Source organism: Dissoconium aciculare (genome assembly GCF_010015565.1).
Source record: "Dissoconium aciculare CBS 342.82 unplaced genomic scaffold K489scaffold_30, whole genome shotgun sequence".
Classification (NCBI taxonomy): Eukaryota; Fungi; Ascomycota; class Dothideomycetes; order Mycosphaerellales; family Dissoconiaceae; genus Dissoconium; species Dissoconium aciculare.
The window spans coordinates 308-18,591 of record NW_022984980.1 but is presented as its reverse complement, the minus strand read 5'-3'; the positions used below and the strand labels follow the sequence as shown (position 1 = coordinate 18,591).

At 54.3% G+C, this 18,284-nt stretch overlaps 10 protein-coding genes across 10 annotated transcripts; 6 read left to right on the top strand and 4 right to left on the bottom strand.

Moving 5' to 3' along the window:
• Positions 1 to 620: 620 nt before the first annotated feature.
• On the bottom strand, positions 621 to 1,943 carry K489DRAFT_414304 (ICE2-domain-containing protein; the record flags this gene model as incomplete). The annotated part of the gene is made up of 1 exon (XM_033608152.1): positions 621 to 1,943. One exon carries the CDS (start codon positions 1,941 to 1,943, stop codon positions 621 to 623), a length of 1,323 nt encoding a protein of 440 aa, XP_033454806.1.
• Positions 1,944 to 2,751: 808 nt separating this feature from the next.
• Positions 2,752 to 4,809, bottom strand: K489DRAFT_397199 (uncharacterized protein). The gene is made up of 2 exons (XM_033606899.1): positions 4,434 to 4,809; positions 2,752 to 4,375 (listed from the first exon to the last, which is right to left on the bottom strand). The coding sequence occupies exons 1-2, from the start codon at positions 4,465 to 4,467 to the stop codon at positions 3,078 to 3,080; spliced, it is 1,332 nt and encodes a 443-aa protein (XP_033454805.1). The 5' UTR covers positions 4,468 to 4,809; the 3' UTR covers positions 2,752 to 3,077.
• Positions 4,810 to 4,920: 111 nt separating this feature from the next.
• On the top strand, positions 4,921 to 8,349 carry K489DRAFT_385537 (uncharacterized protein). The gene has a single exon (XM_033606129.1). The coding sequence runs from the start codon at positions 5,167 to 5,169 to the stop codon at positions 8,128 to 8,130; it is 2,964 nt and encodes a 987-aa protein (XP_033454804.1). The 5' UTR covers positions 4,921 to 5,166; the 3' UTR covers positions 8,131 to 8,349.
• Positions 8,350 to 8,763: 414 nt separating this feature from the next.
• K489DRAFT_385535 (uncharacterized protein) lies at positions 8,764 to 10,593 on the top strand. The gene is made up of 2 exons (XM_033606128.1): positions 8,764 to 9,107; positions 9,224 to 10,593. Exon 2 carries the CDS (start codon positions 9,254 to 9,256, stop codon positions 10,532 to 10,534), a length of 1,281 nt encoding a protein of 426 aa, XP_033454803.1. The 5' UTR covers positions 8,764 to 9,107; positions 9,224 to 9,253; the 3' UTR covers positions 10,535 to 10,593.
• A 197-nt stretch (positions 10,594 to 10,790) lies between these two features.
• Positions 10,791 to 11,865, bottom strand: K489DRAFT_435632 (uncharacterized protein; the record flags this gene model as incomplete). Its single annotated transcript, XM_033608602.1, has 2 exons — positions 11,127 to 11,865; positions 10,791 to 11,074 (listed from the first exon to the last, which is right to left on the bottom strand). The coding sequence occupies exons 1-2, from the start codon at positions 11,593 to 11,595 to the stop codon at positions 10,791 to 10,793; spliced, it is 753 nt and encodes a 250-aa protein (XP_033454802.1). The 5' UTR covers positions 11,596 to 11,865.
• A 465-nt stretch (positions 11,866 to 12,330) lies between these two features.
• K489DRAFT_385534 (ankyrin) lies at positions 12,331 to 13,499 on the top strand. Its single transcript, XM_033606127.1, has one exon. It carries the CDS (start codon positions 12,563 to 12,565, stop codon positions 13,322 to 13,324), a length of 762 nt encoding a protein of 253 aa, XP_033454801.1. The 5' UTR covers positions 12,331 to 12,562; the 3' UTR covers positions 13,325 to 13,499.
• Positions 13,500 to 14,326: 827 nt separating this feature from the next.
• On the top strand, positions 14,327 to 14,689 carry K489DRAFT_289455 (uncharacterized protein; the record flags this gene model as incomplete). Its single annotated transcript, XM_033600151.1, has 1 exon — positions 14,327 to 14,689. A coding segment is annotated over one exon (363 nt), but the record flags the coding sequence as incomplete, so codon positions are not given.
• Positions 14,690 to 14,752: 63 nt separating this feature from the next.
• On the top strand, positions 14,753 to 15,061 carry K489DRAFT_302401 (uncharacterized protein; the record flags this gene model as incomplete). The annotated part of the gene is made up of 1 exon (XM_033600454.1): positions 14,753 to 15,061. A coding segment is annotated over one exon (309 nt), but the record flags the coding sequence as incomplete, so codon positions are not given.
• A 129-nt stretch (positions 15,062 to 15,190) lies between these two features.
• K489DRAFT_301290 (uncharacterized protein) lies at positions 15,191 to 15,598 on the top strand (the record flags this gene model as incomplete). Its single annotated transcript, XM_033600424.1, has 1 exon — positions 15,191 to 15,598. A coding segment is annotated over one exon (408 nt), but the record flags the coding sequence as incomplete, so codon positions are not given.
• A 1,883-nt stretch (positions 15,599 to 17,481) lies between these two features.
• Positions 17,482 to 17,634, bottom strand: K489DRAFT_301449 (uncharacterized protein; the record flags this gene model as incomplete). Its single annotated transcript, XM_033600432.1, has 1 exon — positions 17,482 to 17,634. A coding segment is annotated over one exon (153 nt), but the record flags the coding sequence as incomplete, so codon positions are not given.
• Positions 17,635 to 18,284: the final 650 nt, after the last annotated feature.

The window sequence follows — 18,284 nt, the reverse complement described above, 5'->3', positions numbered from 1 at the left end:
CAGTTATCGGAACGAGGGAAATATGTATGCATGTCAACACACATGATTAATATCTAGGAATAAAAAGAAGCAGAATGTGGTGACAAGTAAAGCGCGTGCATTCCTATTGCAAGCTGACTGCGACGACCTTCCGCAGCTTCGTCTGTGGAATCCACAGTAGGTCTGCGAAATGTGAGGGCTGTGTTCTGTAGTGCACCCGCAACTGCGACAACCCGCATCGCAGCTCCGATTGCGTAGCGGTGACTTGGTGTGCGACCTAAGCATTGTTCTCTCGAGTTGGCCAGATGGTGTTGGCGAGAACTTGACATGAATTGTGATCCGATCAGGTAAGGTTGACCGAGGAGTAGAACACGCGATCTGGCAAAGCATGCCGGACTGAGCCCGGACGAAAGGCTTCAACCCAGAACCTTCCGTCCGGAAGTCACTGGGAGTTCTTTGATGAGGGCGATCAGTTGGAGGTCGCTGTGCTGGGAGGAAAGAAATCTCTCGGCCCTTGACTTCATCTTTTTGTATGATGTGCAAACGTCGAAAACGTTTGTGTCTGCTATCGTGATGCCAAAGAAAATGCAACATGGAAGCAGGAATTTGGCTTCGCAACGGGCGCCATCGTGGTCCTTTCTTCAATCAAGTTTCCAGTGACCGGTCAAGCCGTCATCGGCGCCCTTGCTGATCCAGAGCTCTACAGCATATAACGCCATGGTCCCTGCCAAGTTGATCCACCTGATTATATTTCCACCGCCCTCACCGCCCTGACTAGTCCACCATTCGCCAGGATGATCAGTGGCCGCAGTCGAGAAATGTTGCATAAGTAGACTCGTGTAGACGGCGATCAGGATGCTCGGCGAGAAGTAGCTGATGAGTCCCACGAGCGTATCGGAAGTACTTAAGGAGTCCTCGAGTGAAGGATCCTCGGCGAGCGCTCTGGCTCCTGATTCTCGCACAGCTGGAATGATTCGGGCAGCAGCATACAGAACGACCAGACGGTATATGAGGGATATAATGACAGATGGTGTGACGGTCTGGACAGCGGCAAATACGAAGCCGAAAGCGGAACGGAGAGCAGTAGGTAGAGACGATAGGGCTTGCAGAATGGTCGAATAGCTTGCCATGAAGATAGGTGGTAAAGGTGGGAAGCCAGGTTCTGCAGCTGGGAGATCTTCCAGCGGATGACTTGGCTGGTAGTCAGTGAAGATCTGGTAAATGCAGAGTGTGACGTAGGCAAAAAGAAGGCTGCTCTCCACGACGTTTCCGCGTCCGCTACCAATACCCCATGCGCACAGGAAGAAAGCGCAGGTGATGGCGATGCCGATGAGGATGGCATCCTGGCTGTCCAGTGCTGGGAACGTGCTGATCCGCCAGAGGAAATATACTGAACTGGAGATGATGCTGCCTGAGACAATGAGCAGACCGATCATCCAGCTATCGCCAGCATCACTCGTGTTGACGAGATATCGAGTGACTTGTCCAGCTGCTTGGACCAAAAGCAAGCTGCAGAAGCCTTCCGTGAGTTGAAAGACAGGTGTTGAATAGCGCAGTAGATTATCCCATGATCCGAGTATCACATTTTCCACTAATCCTTCTTTTCCGAACAGCCACTCACGCAGGCTTGGGCTTCGGTGGAGCGGTTTCGTTGCATTGAAAAAGGCGCGCGTGACCCAGTTGTTGCCTTCGTCGATGCTTTCCTCGCTGAATTTGTTCAAGCTCCAGATAAGAAGGGCCGGAATGACGATGGTCTGCAAGGAAGAAAGGAAGCGAACGATGGCTCCTCGCCATGTCGAGTGCGCAGGTACACTCAAACGCAGGCATGACACGAAGAAGTAGTATGTGGCCAGACTGAGGCTGAAAGCCAGCCCGCAGGTACGGCCGCCGACATCGAAAGCAAGCGGGATGGTGAAGACGATCGCAAAAAGGAAAAGCGCGCTGCTGAGGGCCCGGATTATCATCACCAGAGTCGTGGAGTGTTTTGCGGCCGGTGGATCGGTATTGCGCGACGTTCGCGGAGGCTGTGACGCGTCGGTCTTCCGTCAGAGAGCGATACCGAGAGTCTGCATGAAACGGCAGAGACGCGATGGAGTTCGAGTAGATTTTATGTCGGAGTTGCTTGTGCGCCGGAATGCGACCGGTGTTTGTTGCTGGTTTTATCGTTGAGGTCTGAAAAGGCTGCAGGGTTGTGACCAGATATCTACCAGGAGGTCGATCTCGGCGGTGTGACGATGATGGAGGAGTCGTGAGGGACCGCTTCGGGTGTGAGGCTCGGATGAATCTGCACTCCCGCCAAAGTACACCTAACGCGCTTCTTTGGTTGACCGGCTGGAACAGTGGTGGGGCAGTGCGAAGCTGCTCTTGTCCGCTTCACGTCAAAAGCCAATCTCGAGAAGTATTTCTCCTGTGTGATCAGAACAGTGTGTTCGCGAAATTTTCCGTGAGGAATTGGCTCGTTTTGTTGAATACTGCACAGCAAAAAACTAGAATCGAGGCTCTTCACTAGTCCGAACTGTTCGCGCGTCGCTGGCAAATTCCTTTAGCTGTGGCTTGGTCGCGTGCAACCTTACCGCTTTTTCGCGTTGAGGCCCGATGTATAAGGTTTTCTAGATGGATTACTCCATCTGAGTCCATCAGCAGGTCTCAATTCACAGTTTGAATATTTTTGTCCATGGCATTAAGGGAACATGCTAATCGAACAATTGACTACGTCAGATGAACATGAAGTCGACAACATGGATGACTGAAGGACACATGTGGGCACGACACGTATACAAGGCTACTAGGTACATGGCGTAGAATCTTGGAAGTCCCCAAGGGTTTGAATTTGCGGGATGATGAGATGACGTGGGCGCAAAGCCCAGCACGTGCAAAGCCAAGCCAGACCCTGATTCGATAGCGCAATTCTCCCATGCTACGGTGGACAGTGCTGGAGCAACAAGCCAAGAATAACAGCAATATGAATTGACCAGACGACGCTCGCCTCTTGGTTTCAAGTCGGCTGATGCGATTCGCGATCTGCTTCACGCTGTGCGCAGGATGTCGTTGTACGTTATGCTCTGACGCGCGTGGTCAACGTAGAGCACAAACGTACTTCATCCGCGTTTCTCAAAGTAAGCGTTGTCGGTCTCTCCCTCCAGGTCTTTGTGTCGCCAGTCGCTGCCTCTTCTGCTCAACGATGGACCGTTGCCAGCCGTGCTTGACTGTCGAGGCAATGCTGGGCTCGCGAGTGGGCTTGTTGCGATACTGCCGGGGATACTATCGTTTCGACTGTGACCGCCCAGCCGCGCTTCACTCGGCGCAAGGCTACGGATGCTCGCTACGTCATGTTCACGGTTGATCGAGCGTGAGTCGTCTTTGAGGTTGTTGATGGAACGAAGCGATTTGGCATCTGCGGCTTGCTTCGCGTAGTATGAGTTCCGTTCGCTGGCAAGCGCCAGAGAGTTGATGCCTGTAGAATCTCGGATATTGCCCAGGCCCGACGAGGAGTAGACGCTTGCACGCTCGGCCGAAGCTGAAGGCAATCCGGCAATCGAAGGCCGTGTTGACTGGCCCATTTCGATATTGCTGCTCAGCACGCTCAGCGGGAGCGACTCGCGACTGCCTCCCCAGACAGAGCTTGGTGCCATTGCCCGGACTGACGCATCTGTGTCCATGCTTCGACGCCGCTGCTTAGACGAAGATGCCAAGGTCAGGATGCTAGCATTATCGGAGGATAGATTATTCGCAGTCGCTGAACTGTAGGTGTTTGGAGCGTTTGGATCACCCTGCAAATGACGAGGGATGGCGGAGACAGCGCCGGGGAACGGCTGGTGAAACATTGTCCCATTCGGCTGGCTCTGCTCGTTGTGATGTGGGGCATGATTACTCGCGACTCCATTGCCAGTTTGCATCGCATTTCCTTGAGATTGGATGGTTGTGAGAGTCGTAGCTAGAGAGCGCACGCTGTGGTTGGGCGAGCTGAACGTACTTCCAGCTCCAGCGCCGTCGAGGCTGCTCAGTGCGCGCCCACCGGTCGTGGTGGTAGCGGCTTTGCTGTTCCCACCATCGGAGTGTACAGTATCAGGGTTTGTCTCCAGGGTGGGAGCACCGCTCTTATTACCTCCTCTTTCTGACCCATCGTTATCATGTGAGCCACCGGCAGGGAGTGACGCGTATGACAAACTGTCTGCATGCGGCTGAGACGCTGCTCCAAATGATGGCTGGCTGGCCTGCGGAGCGGCCACTGGCAGCCTGCCCGACTCAGGATACGGGTTGTTCTTGCCGGCTTTCTTTTGCTTGCGAAGGTTACCGCCGACCAGTTGCTTTTTCCCTTGTTGACTATCGGTGCTGTTCTTGAAATTAGTGAGGCGCTTCACCAGATTAGCGAATGGCTTCCTGCGGGCTGAGCGCTCTGCAAAACTTGTCAGACGAGATGCATTCCCTATCATATCGCGCTGGCAGCAACTCACCCTGGGGCCTGGTTTCAATATCGGCGGCCGCCATTCCTCCCCGTCTCGCAGATCTTTTCACTTATGAGAGCGATGCGAAGATGCAGCTTGATCTGACGCCGGTACTTCTGACTCAAGACTCGTGTTCGCGATGCAGTATGATTCAGCGGCAGCCGAGCAGCAAATAATCGAACTGGGTGTGATGAATTGCCGGACGAATGAGAGATGGTGCGAACGTGCGGTTTGCGGTTGAAGCAAAAGTGGACAAGTGAGGTACTTGAGAATGGCGATGATGCTTTGGAATTGCCGTTGATGTTGAAGATATACGGTATGGAAACATACAGGTGGACAGTAATAATCCACGAAGATGCTATTTGTGATCGGAGTATCTGTGTTGTACCCTGGTTGTACGCGCAAAGCTCGGAGCGACTCGACTTCCGACGCGTCCCTGAGTTGGCAGCAGCGGGGCTTGCGTCATGCCGCAACGAACAATCGCGGGCGAAATCCAACAGCCCTGGAGACTACGCGGTCGGCAAAGTCCTTCCAAGGGCGGATTCATTTATTGAATGTTTCAATAGAAACTTGGGGAGGTCCAACGGTCCACTGCAGCACTCGCCAGTCTTCAATCTCGATGGTCTCTGATGAGCTCGAATGTAGGACCTAGACAAATGCTGCCACCAAGCTGGCCGAGAACAGGCACCAGAATGGAGTGCATGCTCGCGGATCAGGCGTCGAAAATTCCAAACGACCCGACATGAAGGACGACCTTCGTGATACCAATCGTATCCAAAAGCTCAGCGATGACGCGATAAGAAGCATCCATTCCTCCAAAACCATAATATCCGAAGAAGATGTCGCGATTGCGCTCTTGGAGAACAGCCTCGACGCAGGTGCCACAAAAGTCGAGATCACCATCAATCGTTCACGCGGGAGTTGCGCCGCTACGGACAATGGTCGCGGAATTCCCTCCTACGAGTTCCTCGAAGATGGTGGACTCGGTAAGATGTACTGGACGTCCAAACGCGATCCATCACAATCTCTCGAGATGCACGGTGCAAACGGTACGTTCTTGGCGCAGCTTGGGACACTGTCTTTGTTAAAAATCCGCTCGGTCGAGGAAAATCACTTTGAAAACAATGCGATCATGATGCGTAATGGGAAGGTGCTTCGGCGTCTATCGGACACGGAAGCCAATTTGCCCAATGGGCACGGAACAAGTGTAATGGTTACAGATCTATTCGGCACAATGCCGGTCCGCCTGAAACAACGCGCTTTATTAACAAGCAAGCAGCTGGAGGACCTCTGGAACCTTCTCAAAACTCGAATTGTTGCCCTCGTGCTTGCCTGGCCACGGCCCTGCAGCGTACGGGTGCAAGATGAGGAGGGCCCGGCGAGAAAGCTACACCTTTTCAGTAACAATCCGAACATACCAGGTGAATTGTCGTCAAGGAACCTGAAAGCTTTGAATGGGACGCATTCCCAATACAACCCACAAGACGTTCTGCCGGTGCTGTTTCAAGCCGGCCTGGCGCCTTGGGACTCCCGACAAAGCTGGACATCGATATCGGCATCATCGTCAATGCTGCACCTCAAAGGGATGATCTGCTCGCAACCTGCTCCCTCAAAAGCCTGTCAATTCATTTCCTTGGGGGTTCGGCCCCTTGGCACGAGCACAGGACACGAGGATCTCTATGATTGCGTCAATCGTACATTCGCGAAAAGCAGTTTCGGCAATTCCTCTAACCACCAGAAGGACGAGACTTGCGATATTCGAAAGACTCCAGGCGTACGCCAAGAACGGAAAAGCCGAGCTGCGGCCTTCAACAATAGGCGCGGCTCAGTTGATAAGAACGTGATGTTCTTTGTCCAGCTCCTGACAAAGAACAACGCATCTAAATCCATGTTCGAGTCGGAGTCGAGCACACCAATGTCGAACCAGCTACTTCTGAATTTACTGAAAGCTGCTATGGCCGCGTGGCTTGAGAGGCATCACTTTATTGGGACATCAGGTGCGCAACAGGACCTGGCACGGCGAACGAGGTCCTCAAACGTGTTTGATGCAGCGAATAAGGTTAGTGCTGAAGCAAAACGCTCTGGAGAGCCCTCCGACGTTGAGCCCATCCACCAAACGAACGTTTTCAAGGACAAAACTATCCCTTCAACTCATTGGAGTGCTATCCGGTTTGGTATCCCTACATTGAGCACGAGAGTCGAGATCGGTCCGGAAAGTCGTAACCGATCACCAACTTCCAAAGCCAAGCATCTCGAAAGTAGTGGTCTCCTGGCGGAGAGCATATCCGGCACGATGGCTCGAGAGGAACTCTACGAACAAGCCGAAGTACAAGAGATGGCACTGGCTTATGGGACAAACTCATCATCGATCCCTTTCGAGAAAGTCGACCGCGCTGTTTCGAACCCGCATTCCTTGCCATCTAGAGCCGGTTTGACGCACGCTTTGAGGGGTCACGATGGAACGCTGCAATGGGTCGATCCGATCAGCAAGCTTGCGTACAGAATTAATGCTAGAACCGGGGTAACGATTCCACAAGCTCCGAGAAACAAAGTACGCGGTGCATCAAGCGGTGTCGCAGTAGCCCTGCGGAATGACGCGCAGACTGTCAATTGCGCCACGGAGAGCCATACGACATCACAAACAAAAGTTTTCTCGATACAAGGAGATGCCGCAATTGTGCCGTCTGATGAAATCCTTACACGTTGGCACAATCCCGTCTTTCAGAAGCAGAAAGAAGAAAGGATAACCTCCGCGCCATGCGTAGACATCACGTTGGAAAGGGCTTGCCATCTCCATCTGTCTCCCAAGCTGCTACCAGACAGTGCACATTCCGTCGCTGCTAGGAGTACGCAAGCAAATTTGGCGGAGAAAATGTGCAAGGCACATTTTGAGAATGCCGAGGTTGTAGGTAAGGTTGACCGTAAATTCATTCTTTGCAAGATTCGCGACAACTCGAGTTTCGATGATTTGGGACACGATACGTTGGTGCTCATAGATCAGCACGCTGCGTCGGAAAGGATTATCTTAGAAGGCCTGCTTGGGCAGTATGGTACACCAACAGCAGGGGAAACAACGCATTCCACAGAGGGGGCTAAGTTTCAAACTGCGGTTGTGGGCGACTACACCTCGCACGCAAGTGCGCTTAACTTTGAAGTTTCGAGAACAGAGCGCGAGCTCCTGCAGCAGTATCGCGCGCACTTTGCTGCGTGGGGAGTGTCTTACGAGCTCGAGCGTCATGAAGACCGTGTCTCCGGCATCCAAGCCGAGACCTTCGGCGTCGGAGGTGAAACCTGCCTTCGAGTGAGAAAACTACCGTTAGTAATTGTCGAGAGATGTTCCAGCACACCACGATTGTGTATTGACATGATCAGAGCCGAGATCTGGGCATTGCACGATGGTATCAGGAGACCAATTTCGCAAAGACAGATTGAGATGGCACAGTCACACTGCGGCCAGGCTACAACTGATCTCAGCGCACCGCTCTGGACAAGATACCTCTCGTATTGTCCTCAAGGGATGCTGGACATGCTCAATTCCCGCGCTTGCCGGTCGGCAATCATGTTCAATGACAAGTTGTCCCAGGGAGAGTGCGAAGATCTCGTACGACGATTAGTAGCATGCGTGTTCCCGTTTGTGTGCGCTCACGGGAGGAGGAGTATGGTTCCGCTTAACGGTATGGATATGCTTGGGGGAAATATATGTTGACCGCATTTTGGACGTGGACGATAGTGTTTCCTGATGAAAGCCCACTTCTCATGCGGAGCATGTCGTACGTCCATTTTGAAGGTGCAATTTTCTCTCTGTGGGGCCATCTGGCTCGTCTCGTAAGCTTGTCTGTGGGGAAGGAGGTGTGGCCATACTATGTTTAGAGTTCAAAATATTTTAGACCTTCAGGATGTGAAAACAAATGCGAAGTCAGACGTCAATCATAAGCCTGGTCGCATTCTTAGTCATGAATCTCGCCCGCATCTGCTTTGTTGCAACGCAAGGCAATGAAACCTGTCGCGCAAAGGGCTGCGTGGAGAAGTCTGGCCCGCATTCTCGAGAGGAGCTGGAGAAGGAGGCGAGATTGAGAAGCTGCAGCACTTGCTAATGCCGTAGAGAAAGACAGTTGTAGAATTCCTTTTCATCATCCCGTGGGTTTGTATCGTACGCATCATGAAAGGATTTCTCCCCCGGGGCATTATTTTAGCTGCGGGATGATCACCGATGCGATCCGCAACAAGGGCCTGTTCTAACAGACGAACTAGTTATATCGCTCAGGCACCATCTATTCTAGGCTCAACGTGGGCAATGTCAAAACAGTGCCAACATTTTCCAGTCGGTCGATCTCCATCATGGGCACATGCGCATGCGTCGAGTGGCACAGTGGCGCGGACACACCGAGCATTTATTGATTTTTGCAGGTGGTGGAAGGATTTCAAAGCGGGGTTTTGAAGTCTGCGACCAATTGAACGCCGGTCAAGGACGCCCTTTCGCCTGCTCCACAACGCCATCATGCAGTGCCTCTGCCATTTGGCGGCCTTTGGCCGGTCTCAGTGCTCTCGGCGATCATGTTTTGTCTCATCAATGTATTGAAGATGAAGTGGCGTGCGCAGAAGTGGTCTGATGGAGTGATCGGATGCTGCAGCCCGTGTCGGTGTCTAAGACGCGCATGAAACATCTCGTGCGGAGGGGAAGAGGTAGGTTGTTTCACACTCTTTTCGATTCACATAAATCATTAGATGATAATGGCCCTTTGCGGGCTTTATTGAAGGGATACATAAGTTCATCAGCCATTCGATTGACAAAATTTCAGACGTCGTGACCGCCATCACCGAGCACAACTATGAAATTGTCATTGGGATGCGCATTGATTTTGGGCCTCAGTGTTGGCATCTGCGATGCAAACTATCCGACAACCAAATCGAAGCTCCCGCATGCCACGACGTCGAGCACGAGCTTGACAAGCGCGTATAGAACTTCGACATCGAGCAAGCGAACTACACCAGCAACGTCCTCAGGATTGGTCACGTCCAAGATCACCACTAAGCCAACGTATGCGGTCACGGTCAACCAGGCGACATCGAAGTCCACCACCCTTACAACGCAATCGCAAAGCTCGCCACAGTCATCCTGCATATCGACTACAGTGTCTACTACAACCATAGCCACTCGTACTACGACCATTACCTATGCGATCGATAGTGCTTCTACGACCATCTATACGTATGAATCCTTTCAAGGCGGTCCAGAAACCGTCTTTGTCGGTGGCACCACCGAGCTATACGTGACATTTCCGACGACGACAACTGTTCTGATCACCCCGACGACTTTTGTTGGACCATCTGCTACGGTCACTATCCCGACACCACCAGGCTTCCGACCGATCAGAAGCTCACTGCCTGGCGCAACAGCCGATCCTGACCTGCCAAATCCTGTGCAGAAGCGGGACGTATATCCTGAGCCTGGCACGACTCCGGTGAAATGCACGAAGACATTTACCAGGATAGTTACGTCGCAGGCACCAGAAAGAACCGCGACGGCTGTGACAACACTTTCTGGCACTGACTTCATTGTTGGAACAACGATCTTTGACGGAGTTGGCCTGTCATCATACCTTGCAACATATACGGGACCCGTGACAGTGACCTCGCCAGGAACCTACACTACTACAATCGGCATTTACAATAATGCCATAACTTCAACCGTCACACTACCTACGCAAACAATACGCCGTGTACAAAGCACTGTATATGCAGCTTGCGGCAAGGACAACATCGCCAACAAGTACTTCGATAAAGCGAGTCAGACAAACTACGACATCGTCTTGAACAGCGCGTTGATATACTTCACGAAGGAGGAATTTCAGGCTGATTACAATCCGCAAACTGCCTACGATTGCTGCGTCATGGCCCACTCTTACCCCAATATATCCAATTTCCAATGGTCGCCTTTTGAGGATTTTGTAGGCGGGAGATGCTTCCTGACTAGAACGAATCAGACCTGCGTGAAAGCTGGCGACCCGAGATCCAATATAGCAGTCGCAAACTCCGAGGTAATGGCGGGATATGCATTTACGGGTAATATAGGATGCTCACAGATCAAGGGCATTGAGGTTCACGGTTAGCATAGCGTAACTGGTCATTCGTTGTTTCTAAATCCAAAGTATAGAGAGATTTTGCCGTGTGGTTCGAACGCGTGATTGGGACTTTGTCAGAAGTGCTAGTATTCGATCTGAGGCCGGTCGTGAATTGCTGCTATACCGCACATCATGAAGGGACAATGGATTGTCCAACAGGGCATGACCTATTTTCCCTGCGCAAAAGCTTTGATTCCCGATCGGACAACATGATGGGGTGAAAGCGACTCCCAAACTTTCATTCTTAACGAGTATCAACGACAGCTCCGTCGCAGGCTTTGACACGCTTTGCCGGAACAGGCTTCGTTATAGGGACTTTTGCCTCGCGTTTACTCTGACTCTTTGTGTAAATGACCTTCTTGTTGTCAAAGTTTGATCGGTCCACTAGAGTGATTGTCTTGATCGTAGCTTTGGCCTTGAGAGTCGGGCTTTCGATGCGGGTCCAGATGCTGCAGTCCTGAATTGTATCTTTGTGGAACTCTGACACAATGTACGCGTTATCAAGTGGCGCGAGCTCTGCGAATATTCCTGTTCAAGTCAGAATACCCGCCCTTCTGATTCCTGTGTAATGAATGCTCACCGGACGTCCTGTCCCAGAAATCGCCTAGCCACTCCTCAGAACGTTTGTTCTGATTCAAGTATTTCTTGGGGAAGGCATTGCGGAGAATCACACCTCCGACCTTTTGAGAGAATGCGTACGGATCAGTCGTGTCTGCACCGATGCCACTGTAGAAGACATGTGGTCCAGAAGGCTTGAGGTAAGCTTTGCGGATTTCTTCGTCACTCGGGTAATCTGATTTGGCTGGGCCACCAGTGCCGACCTTGCCCCGAGGGTTACCAGAATACCGTTTGAGAAGGTCTCGAATATCGAGATCGATATTACAGGCAGAGGTATGGTCCGAAATGGAGTTGCATTCCGTCGGAGCAGCGAATGCAATTTGAAAGACGAAGGCGAAGAGTAACGCCAAAATCGTCCTGAGGGAGATCGCTCGTGCCATACTAGAAGTCTTGCTGTCGGTATAGATACCACGATTGTGTCCTTTTATCATTGCGAATCATGGAGATCTGCACCGACATATATAGCCAATATTCTTCCTGAGATCACCTCTGTCACTCAGTACAGACCGACGACGCAGACGCTAGATTGCGGACCCCGACTCTGCCTTAAAGGAAGAGCCACCTGCCCCGGCGGCAAGTCGAGCAGCTGACGTCGCAGACAGTTCATTCTGCGTCGTAGCGCAGGACTCAAACTGGAATATGTAAAGTGTCAGAATGACCGGCTAATGTTATTACTTTCACACATGTTTGGGGGTCGCAAGTCCCAGGCCGTGAGAGTAGCCGCATCGTTAAGGTCTTCAATAACCATGTGAGCCTATCCGCATTCAGATACGGCCACACGGCTGAGACGTCTCATCTTGGTTTCCAATTGTCTCATCCTATTGCCTATAAGCGGCTCTTGGGTCGTGTTGAACCTACTGGGGGTTGAAGAAAGGATCGTAGGCAAAGTCAGACCTATAGTTTGCTTAGTCCCTTGGCATCGCGTCCTCACGAGCTTGAATAAAGCATGACATCGTCTAGACTGAGATCATTCCGTTAGGAGGATTAAATATACCCGTGAGTATGGGGACCTGTGTATATGCACGAGCTTTGGCGTGCAGATCCTGGAGCGTGTGCAGCTGAGGCAAAGCTATTTTTGGGCGTCGGCTCGGCCATCTGTCAGCCCTGCCCTTAGTTCGACCCATGCAGCTGATATTCCAACGACGTTTATACATCTGGACCTGTCTTGAATGCGTATTTGGTATTGACTATGTGAAAGCCTTTTGCATTATTGAGGAGAAGTTTGTAGCAGAGCGCCTCCTTTGATCGTCGCTGAACGAACGACGTGCTGGCATCGACACTCGGCCACGTACCGTGATTGCGCTGGCTGGTATACAAAGACTTCAAGCAACTACCAACCCTTTGCCTTCCTTTTCAGGTTTCTTCGTCACAGGAGCTTTACAAAATCAGCAAATTACTATGGCAACTTTCACTGAACGTTACGGCGAAGAGCTTTCACACTTTTGTAAAAACGATGATGTACCTTCTTTTCGCAATTGGGCAGAGCAGCGCAACGACAACGACTGGTCAGACTTCCTGAGAGTGTCGACACAATTTGACGCAGCTCGAATCGCCAAATATTGCCTACAGCAAGGTGCAAGTCCCAATCTATTGGTGCTCTCATCGATGGCGGCATGTGGCGCCGAGCACGTTCATCGTGTGCTAATAGAAAACGGGCTCAACATCAACGAGTACATTGAGATCTGGAAAGACGCCCTCGCAGCTGCAGTCAAGCACAACAACATAAGCTGGACAAAATTCTGCCTGGACAAAGGCGCCGATCCTAACCACGCTAAGCTTGACGATTATCGCTCGCTGCTGGCCGAAGCAGCTGGCAACGGCAATATTAGCATTATGCGACTGCTGCTGGACCATGGCGCAGAGCGCAAGAAGAGCGGCGCATTAATCTATGCGGCGGAGGAAGGCAATGCAGATTCCATCAAATTCCTGCTGGATCAAGGCCTTGACATTAACGAAATTGGAATCGAAGAACCGACGGACCCACGCTCGTTAGAAGATGTCGGTACAGCACTGCACAAGGCGATCGAGGCACACCCGGAGCTGGTAGGTCTGCTCCTTGCTACTGATATGAATTCCAAGGATGGTTATGGTAGAACGCCATTTGAGCTAGCAGAGCAACTTGGGAGGACCGAGATCTTGGACAAGCTTATGCTGTACTAGTACACTTTACGAAATTCCTCTTTTTCCACAAGCTGATCCTCCTTGTTGGAGGTAAAAGCTTGGGGTTAGGCGACATGGCCGGCCGTCCCTATCCAAAATGTCCAACCTATCCAAAATGATTGATTTGATTTGATTTGTTCTGTTAGGCTATTCACAGTGTCCGTATGAGCCGTCTCTTCTATCATGCCTTACCTACTCTCGCCTCTGCTCTCGTCTCATGCTATTTACTCACCTCCAAACCAAATCGTATCTAATCTGAAAGCTGATGATGCGAGGAGAATGCTCCCTTAATTTGGGCTTGTTTGGACGCGTGTTGGTGGTGCCATTACGTGTTGAAGTAGTAGTTGTGTTAGTACCCAAATTTGTGGACCGCGTCGTGATTTGGACCGCATCGTGATTCCCCGCGTTAGCTAAAATTAGAGGAGTTCGAAATATTCGCGTAGAATTGTGAGGGGCACTGTACGTCGCGTCGCATCTCGCGCGGCGCAGTCGCAAGACCTCCACGGACCCTCACCTAATCAAATCCCTTGTAACAAGCACCCAATAACAATAGAGTAATTCCTACCGGCCTGATCAATATATGGCATATAGATAAACAAACAGACACATGGGTATTCAAATGCATCAAAATACAATTACACTGTCACAGGCGATTCTCGCAAAGCCCTTCTCATCGTTGACTCAGTCGCTCCAGAAAGCCAAAATCAAGACAACAGCCTTTCATAAAGCAACAAGCACTCTGCCGCGCAGTCTCTAACCTATCTGCTATTTTCGGTACGGAAATTTTGGTTTGGGGGAAAGTTAGGGTTTTGCGCGAAGCGCGTATGTGTTTTAGGGTTTAGGGTTTAGATGTTTTAGGGTTGAACGCGCGCGCAGCGCGCGAAATTTTTGGGGTCAACCCTAGGGTTATCTTTATCGTTACATTACTATGAAGGGTGAAGCGCGTACAACGCTATAGCTGCTACGCGTAGAGGGAGACGTCTACTAGCAAAAGAGCAGAGAATGGCGAACGAGTATTTTGAGCACGACCGCGACTGGCTGATCGCCGTCTGTCGTGAATGTAAGGTAGCAATCTGGCCAGCACATGCGGCGGCGCATCTCCGTGGTCCGCACCATCGCGTTAACGGAAAGAAGGCACAGCAGGTCGCAGATGAGCTACAGGCGTGGTCCGACATTGTACAACATGTCCGCCAGTTCGCAGTACCAACTTACGTCAACCGCCCCGTCCCAGCACTCGCGCTATATGCTGACGGTATCCAATGCCGGCTAGATCCGTCAACTTGCAGATATGTCAGCCGCAGTATGCAGGGCATGAGAGAGCACTGGCGGACGCGGCATCAATGGTCGCTCCGAGGCGGACGTGGAGGCGGGTCCGGTGCGGCGAAGGCACGAGACGTCAGCGTAGCACTGGAGAGAGCGTGTGCGCCCGTCTACTGCCAGCGCTTCTTCGCCAACCGCGAGCACTCGAGCTACTTTGAAGTACGCATACCGCTGCTGGGCGAGGAGGGAAGCACGGTAGCAGGTACAGCGGCCGATCACGACGCCAGCAGCGAGCACGTGTGGGCGCGAGTATGGCAGCAGGCCAAAGAGGCGCTCGACGCCAGTAGAGCGCAGGCGGGCCGTACCATCACCGAAGGCAACGTGGACGAGGCCAACCCGTGGCTACGCCGGACCGGCTGGGTGCCATACTTGGCGGGACAGGACCGCGAAGTGCTCGTACAGCTGGTCGAAAAGCCGGTCGTCGACGATAATCCCGTAGGACGCAGCTCGGCCGGAAGGCGCCCGGACGACAGAACATACGGGGCAGCAGCAGCAGCAGCTGGAGCTGCAGCCGAGGGAATACAGGCAGCAGAGACAGCGCTGACCGAGAAGCTCGCTACAGCGGTGTGGAAGGCAATGGCCGACGTCGCTACGGCCAGCCAGGCGACCGTCGCCGGAAGCGGCACCTTGATCCGGATGCAGGCCGTACGGACGGAGCGGGATCAGGTCCGATATCAGCCACTACAACCGTACCAGGAGCGGACGTCGATGAGGAAGCGCTGCCGAGCGTGGCAGCAGATGCTCGTGTTCTTCGTGCGGACGCAACGTATGCGTGACGCCGGCAGAGCCACCGGGCCGGAGTATCGATTCAACCGGCGGCAGGCAGTAGCGTTTCAGCGTTTGATGGCGGCGGCGGAGGACGTGGTCGAGGGGGGAGGACTAGCGGATGGCGTGGACGTTGCGCCCGACGACGAGGCGGACGATGAGAACAACGACGAAGCCCGCGAGAGAGTTGGGGCAGATGAGGCAGGAGCGACAGGAGAGGAAGCCAGTCCAGAGAACGCGCCGCTGACATCCATCCAGCGCGCATGTCTAGACTTCTGCATCGAGCTGCTGAATCAGACCGTCAGCCGGAGGGAGTACGACTGTGCGTTAATCTGCGCTGCGGCCGTGCTTAGGGTGAACCCGACGCAGCCGGGCTGGCGCGACCCCGAGACGTATCCGCCGTTCTTGTCGGCGATTATTAAGATCGCGCAGTTCATGGTAGTGCAAAAAGCGCGCGAGTTGGTCCCGCTGGAGGCGAGCAAGCGTACCGAGCGCGGCAAATACAGTCCATGCGGCAGCGTGTGCTACTTCGAAAGCGATAGCGGGTACAGCAGCGACGAGAGCCGGAGCAGCCGGGGCAGTCCAAGAAGCAGAGGCAGCCCGGGCCGTTCGAGGGGCAGGGAGAGTAGGAGGGAGAGCAGTAGCCGCGCTCGCTACAGCAGCGGGCGTACCGACAAGGGCCGTCGGATCCGCAAGCACTCTAGCAAGACGAGCTTAGATTGGGTAAAACAGATGGTAAACAGCTTTATAGTACGGCGTACTAACAGCCCGATGGACTGGTTTCTGGATCTCCGGACGTACGGACTGAAGATCCACTACAACACCACCGCTGCCGGGCACGTGATGTGGAAGGACCGCGATGTGCTGCAATATCGCGATCTCGCGTTCAGTATGGCGGATTTTCGAGGCATGGTGCACCATCTGCATACGACGACGCGGCGAGCGCTGCTCGAGGACTTGATGTTCGGCATCGACGCGGCGAGCGTGCCGGCGGTGCCGTGGGAGACGCTACATGACGATCCATCGAATAGCCGCGTCAGATGGAGCTTCCTGGACGACCAGCGCAATCGACTTCCAGCCGACGGTCCAACATGGCTCGCCGAGCGCGTCCAGGGCATGTCCAACTTGCGTACCCGCTTCGTCCGGGTAGGTAGCCGATCAGGGGTACAGCGCGAACGGGTCCGCGACTGGCTGCGGCAGGTCGAGGCGTTCCGGGCGCAGCTGCTCGTACTGATGCACATGACCGGCGGCCAGCCGGCTCGAGGGCCGGAGATCTTGAGCGTGCAGCATCAGAACACGCCCGGCGGTGAGCACCGCAATCTGTTCATCGAGGACGGGCTTGTCGTGTTTGTAACGCGGTATAGCAAGCAGTACATGCTAACGGGCGACGTTAAGGTCATCCACCGCTATCTGCCGCGCGAGGTGGGCGAGCTGGTCGTATGGTACTTGTGGCTAGTACTGCCGTTCGTACAGCTTATAGAGGCGATGCTCCGGCCCGGTTGGGAGGCGTCGGCGTATCTGTGGCCGGCGGACGTCGATGGGCGGCTCTGGACGACCGATCGCATGACGAAGGCGATGAAGCAGGCGACCGCGGCGGGCATGGGCTGCGAGCTGGGCGTGTACGCGTATCGCGAGGTCGCGATCGCTATCAGCCGCGAATGGATCGCAGGAGCGACGCAGTTCCCGCGCGACGACGAGGACGAGAACGCCGAGTGGGACAGCGAGCATGCGTTCCAGCACGCGGCGGATGAGCAGGCCGCGCATTCGTCCCACGTGGCGGGTATGATCTACGCGCGTGGCTGTATGGAGCGATCCGGGGTCGTGGCCGGGATGCGCAAGCGGTTCCGGGCGGTCAGCACCGAGTGGCATCGGTTTCTACAGTTCCCCGTGTGGCCGGCGGGTATCCAGCGTGGGGTCGGTGAGATGGATGCCAAGCGGAAGCGGCGCATGTTTGAGGCGGCGGCCGACGAGGAGCAGACGGCGCGACGGAGCCGGCTGAAGCGGATGAACGCCGAGGCGACGCTGCGGCGGATGATGCGGGCCCAGGTGTCACTCCGCAGCGTGCAGGGACGAGCGATGCAGGCGATCCAGGCCGGCGAGAGCGCGATCGTGGCGGTGATGCCCACGGGGGCCGGCAAGAGCGTGCTGTTCATGCTGCCGGCATGGGCCGAGCCCGGTGGGACGAGCGTCGTGGTGGTGCCGCTGAAGGGCTTGCGGGAGGACATGCTGCGGCGGTGCGAGGCGCTCGGCATCGCGTGCGCGGTATGGAATGAGCGGCGGCAGCCGGACGCGGCGAGCATCGTGCTGGTCACGCCCGAGGCGGCGCTGGATCCGCAGGGCTCGTTCCCGACGTATCTGCAGCGCATCCAGGCGACGCGGCAGCTCGATCGCATCGTCATCGACGAGTGCCATGTGCTGCTGAACGACCAGCTCAACTTCCGGAAGCGACTGCAGCAGCTCGGGAAGCTCGTGGCTGCGCAGACCCAGATGGTGTTGCTGACCGCCACGCTGCCGCCCAGCGCCGAGGCGCGCGTGCTCGAGCGGATGCACTGGAAGCCCGACGAGGTGCGGATCATCCGGGCATCGACGGTCCGGCGGAACATCGCGTACCGCGTCGTCGGCCGCGGAGGAGAGGAGGGCGGACGCCGGCGCGAGCGCGAAGGCGGGCGCGAGGCGATACTCGAGGGACTCGTCGACTCCGTACTCGCCGACAACGCTCGGCCAGGCAGCAAGGTGCTGATCATGTGTAGCAGCCGGGCCGGGACGGAAGCGATCGCGCGACTCGGCCGATTTGTCTGCGAGCACTACCACGCCGGCATGACTGACGCGCGGCGGCAGGAGGTGCTGGAGGAGTACCGGCAGGGCCGGGTGCGAG

What these genes read in the sequence shown, in the direction of transcription:
- K489DRAFT_397199 (XM_033606899.1), bottom strand. Translation starts at nt 4,467, where the DNA reads ATGGCGGCCGCCGATATTGAAACCAGGCCCCAGG. An exon ending in TATTGAAACCAGGCCCCAGG is followed by an intron (nt 4,376 to 4,433) that starts GTGAGTTGCTGC and finishes CAAGTTTTGCAG; the next exon opens with AGCGCTCAGCCCGCAGGAAG.
- K489DRAFT_385537 (XM_033606129.1), top strand. Translation starts at nt 5,167, where the DNA reads ATGAAGGACGACCTTCGTGATACCAATCGTATCCAAAAGCTCAGCGAT.
- K489DRAFT_385535 (XM_033606128.1), top strand. Translation starts at nt 9,254, where the DNA reads ATGAAATTGTCATTGGGATGCGCATTGATTTTGGGCCTCAGTGTTGGC.
- K489DRAFT_385534 (XM_033606127.1), top strand. Translation starts at nt 12,563, where the DNA reads ATGGCAACTTTCACTGAACGTTACGGCGAAGAGCTTTCACACTTTTGT.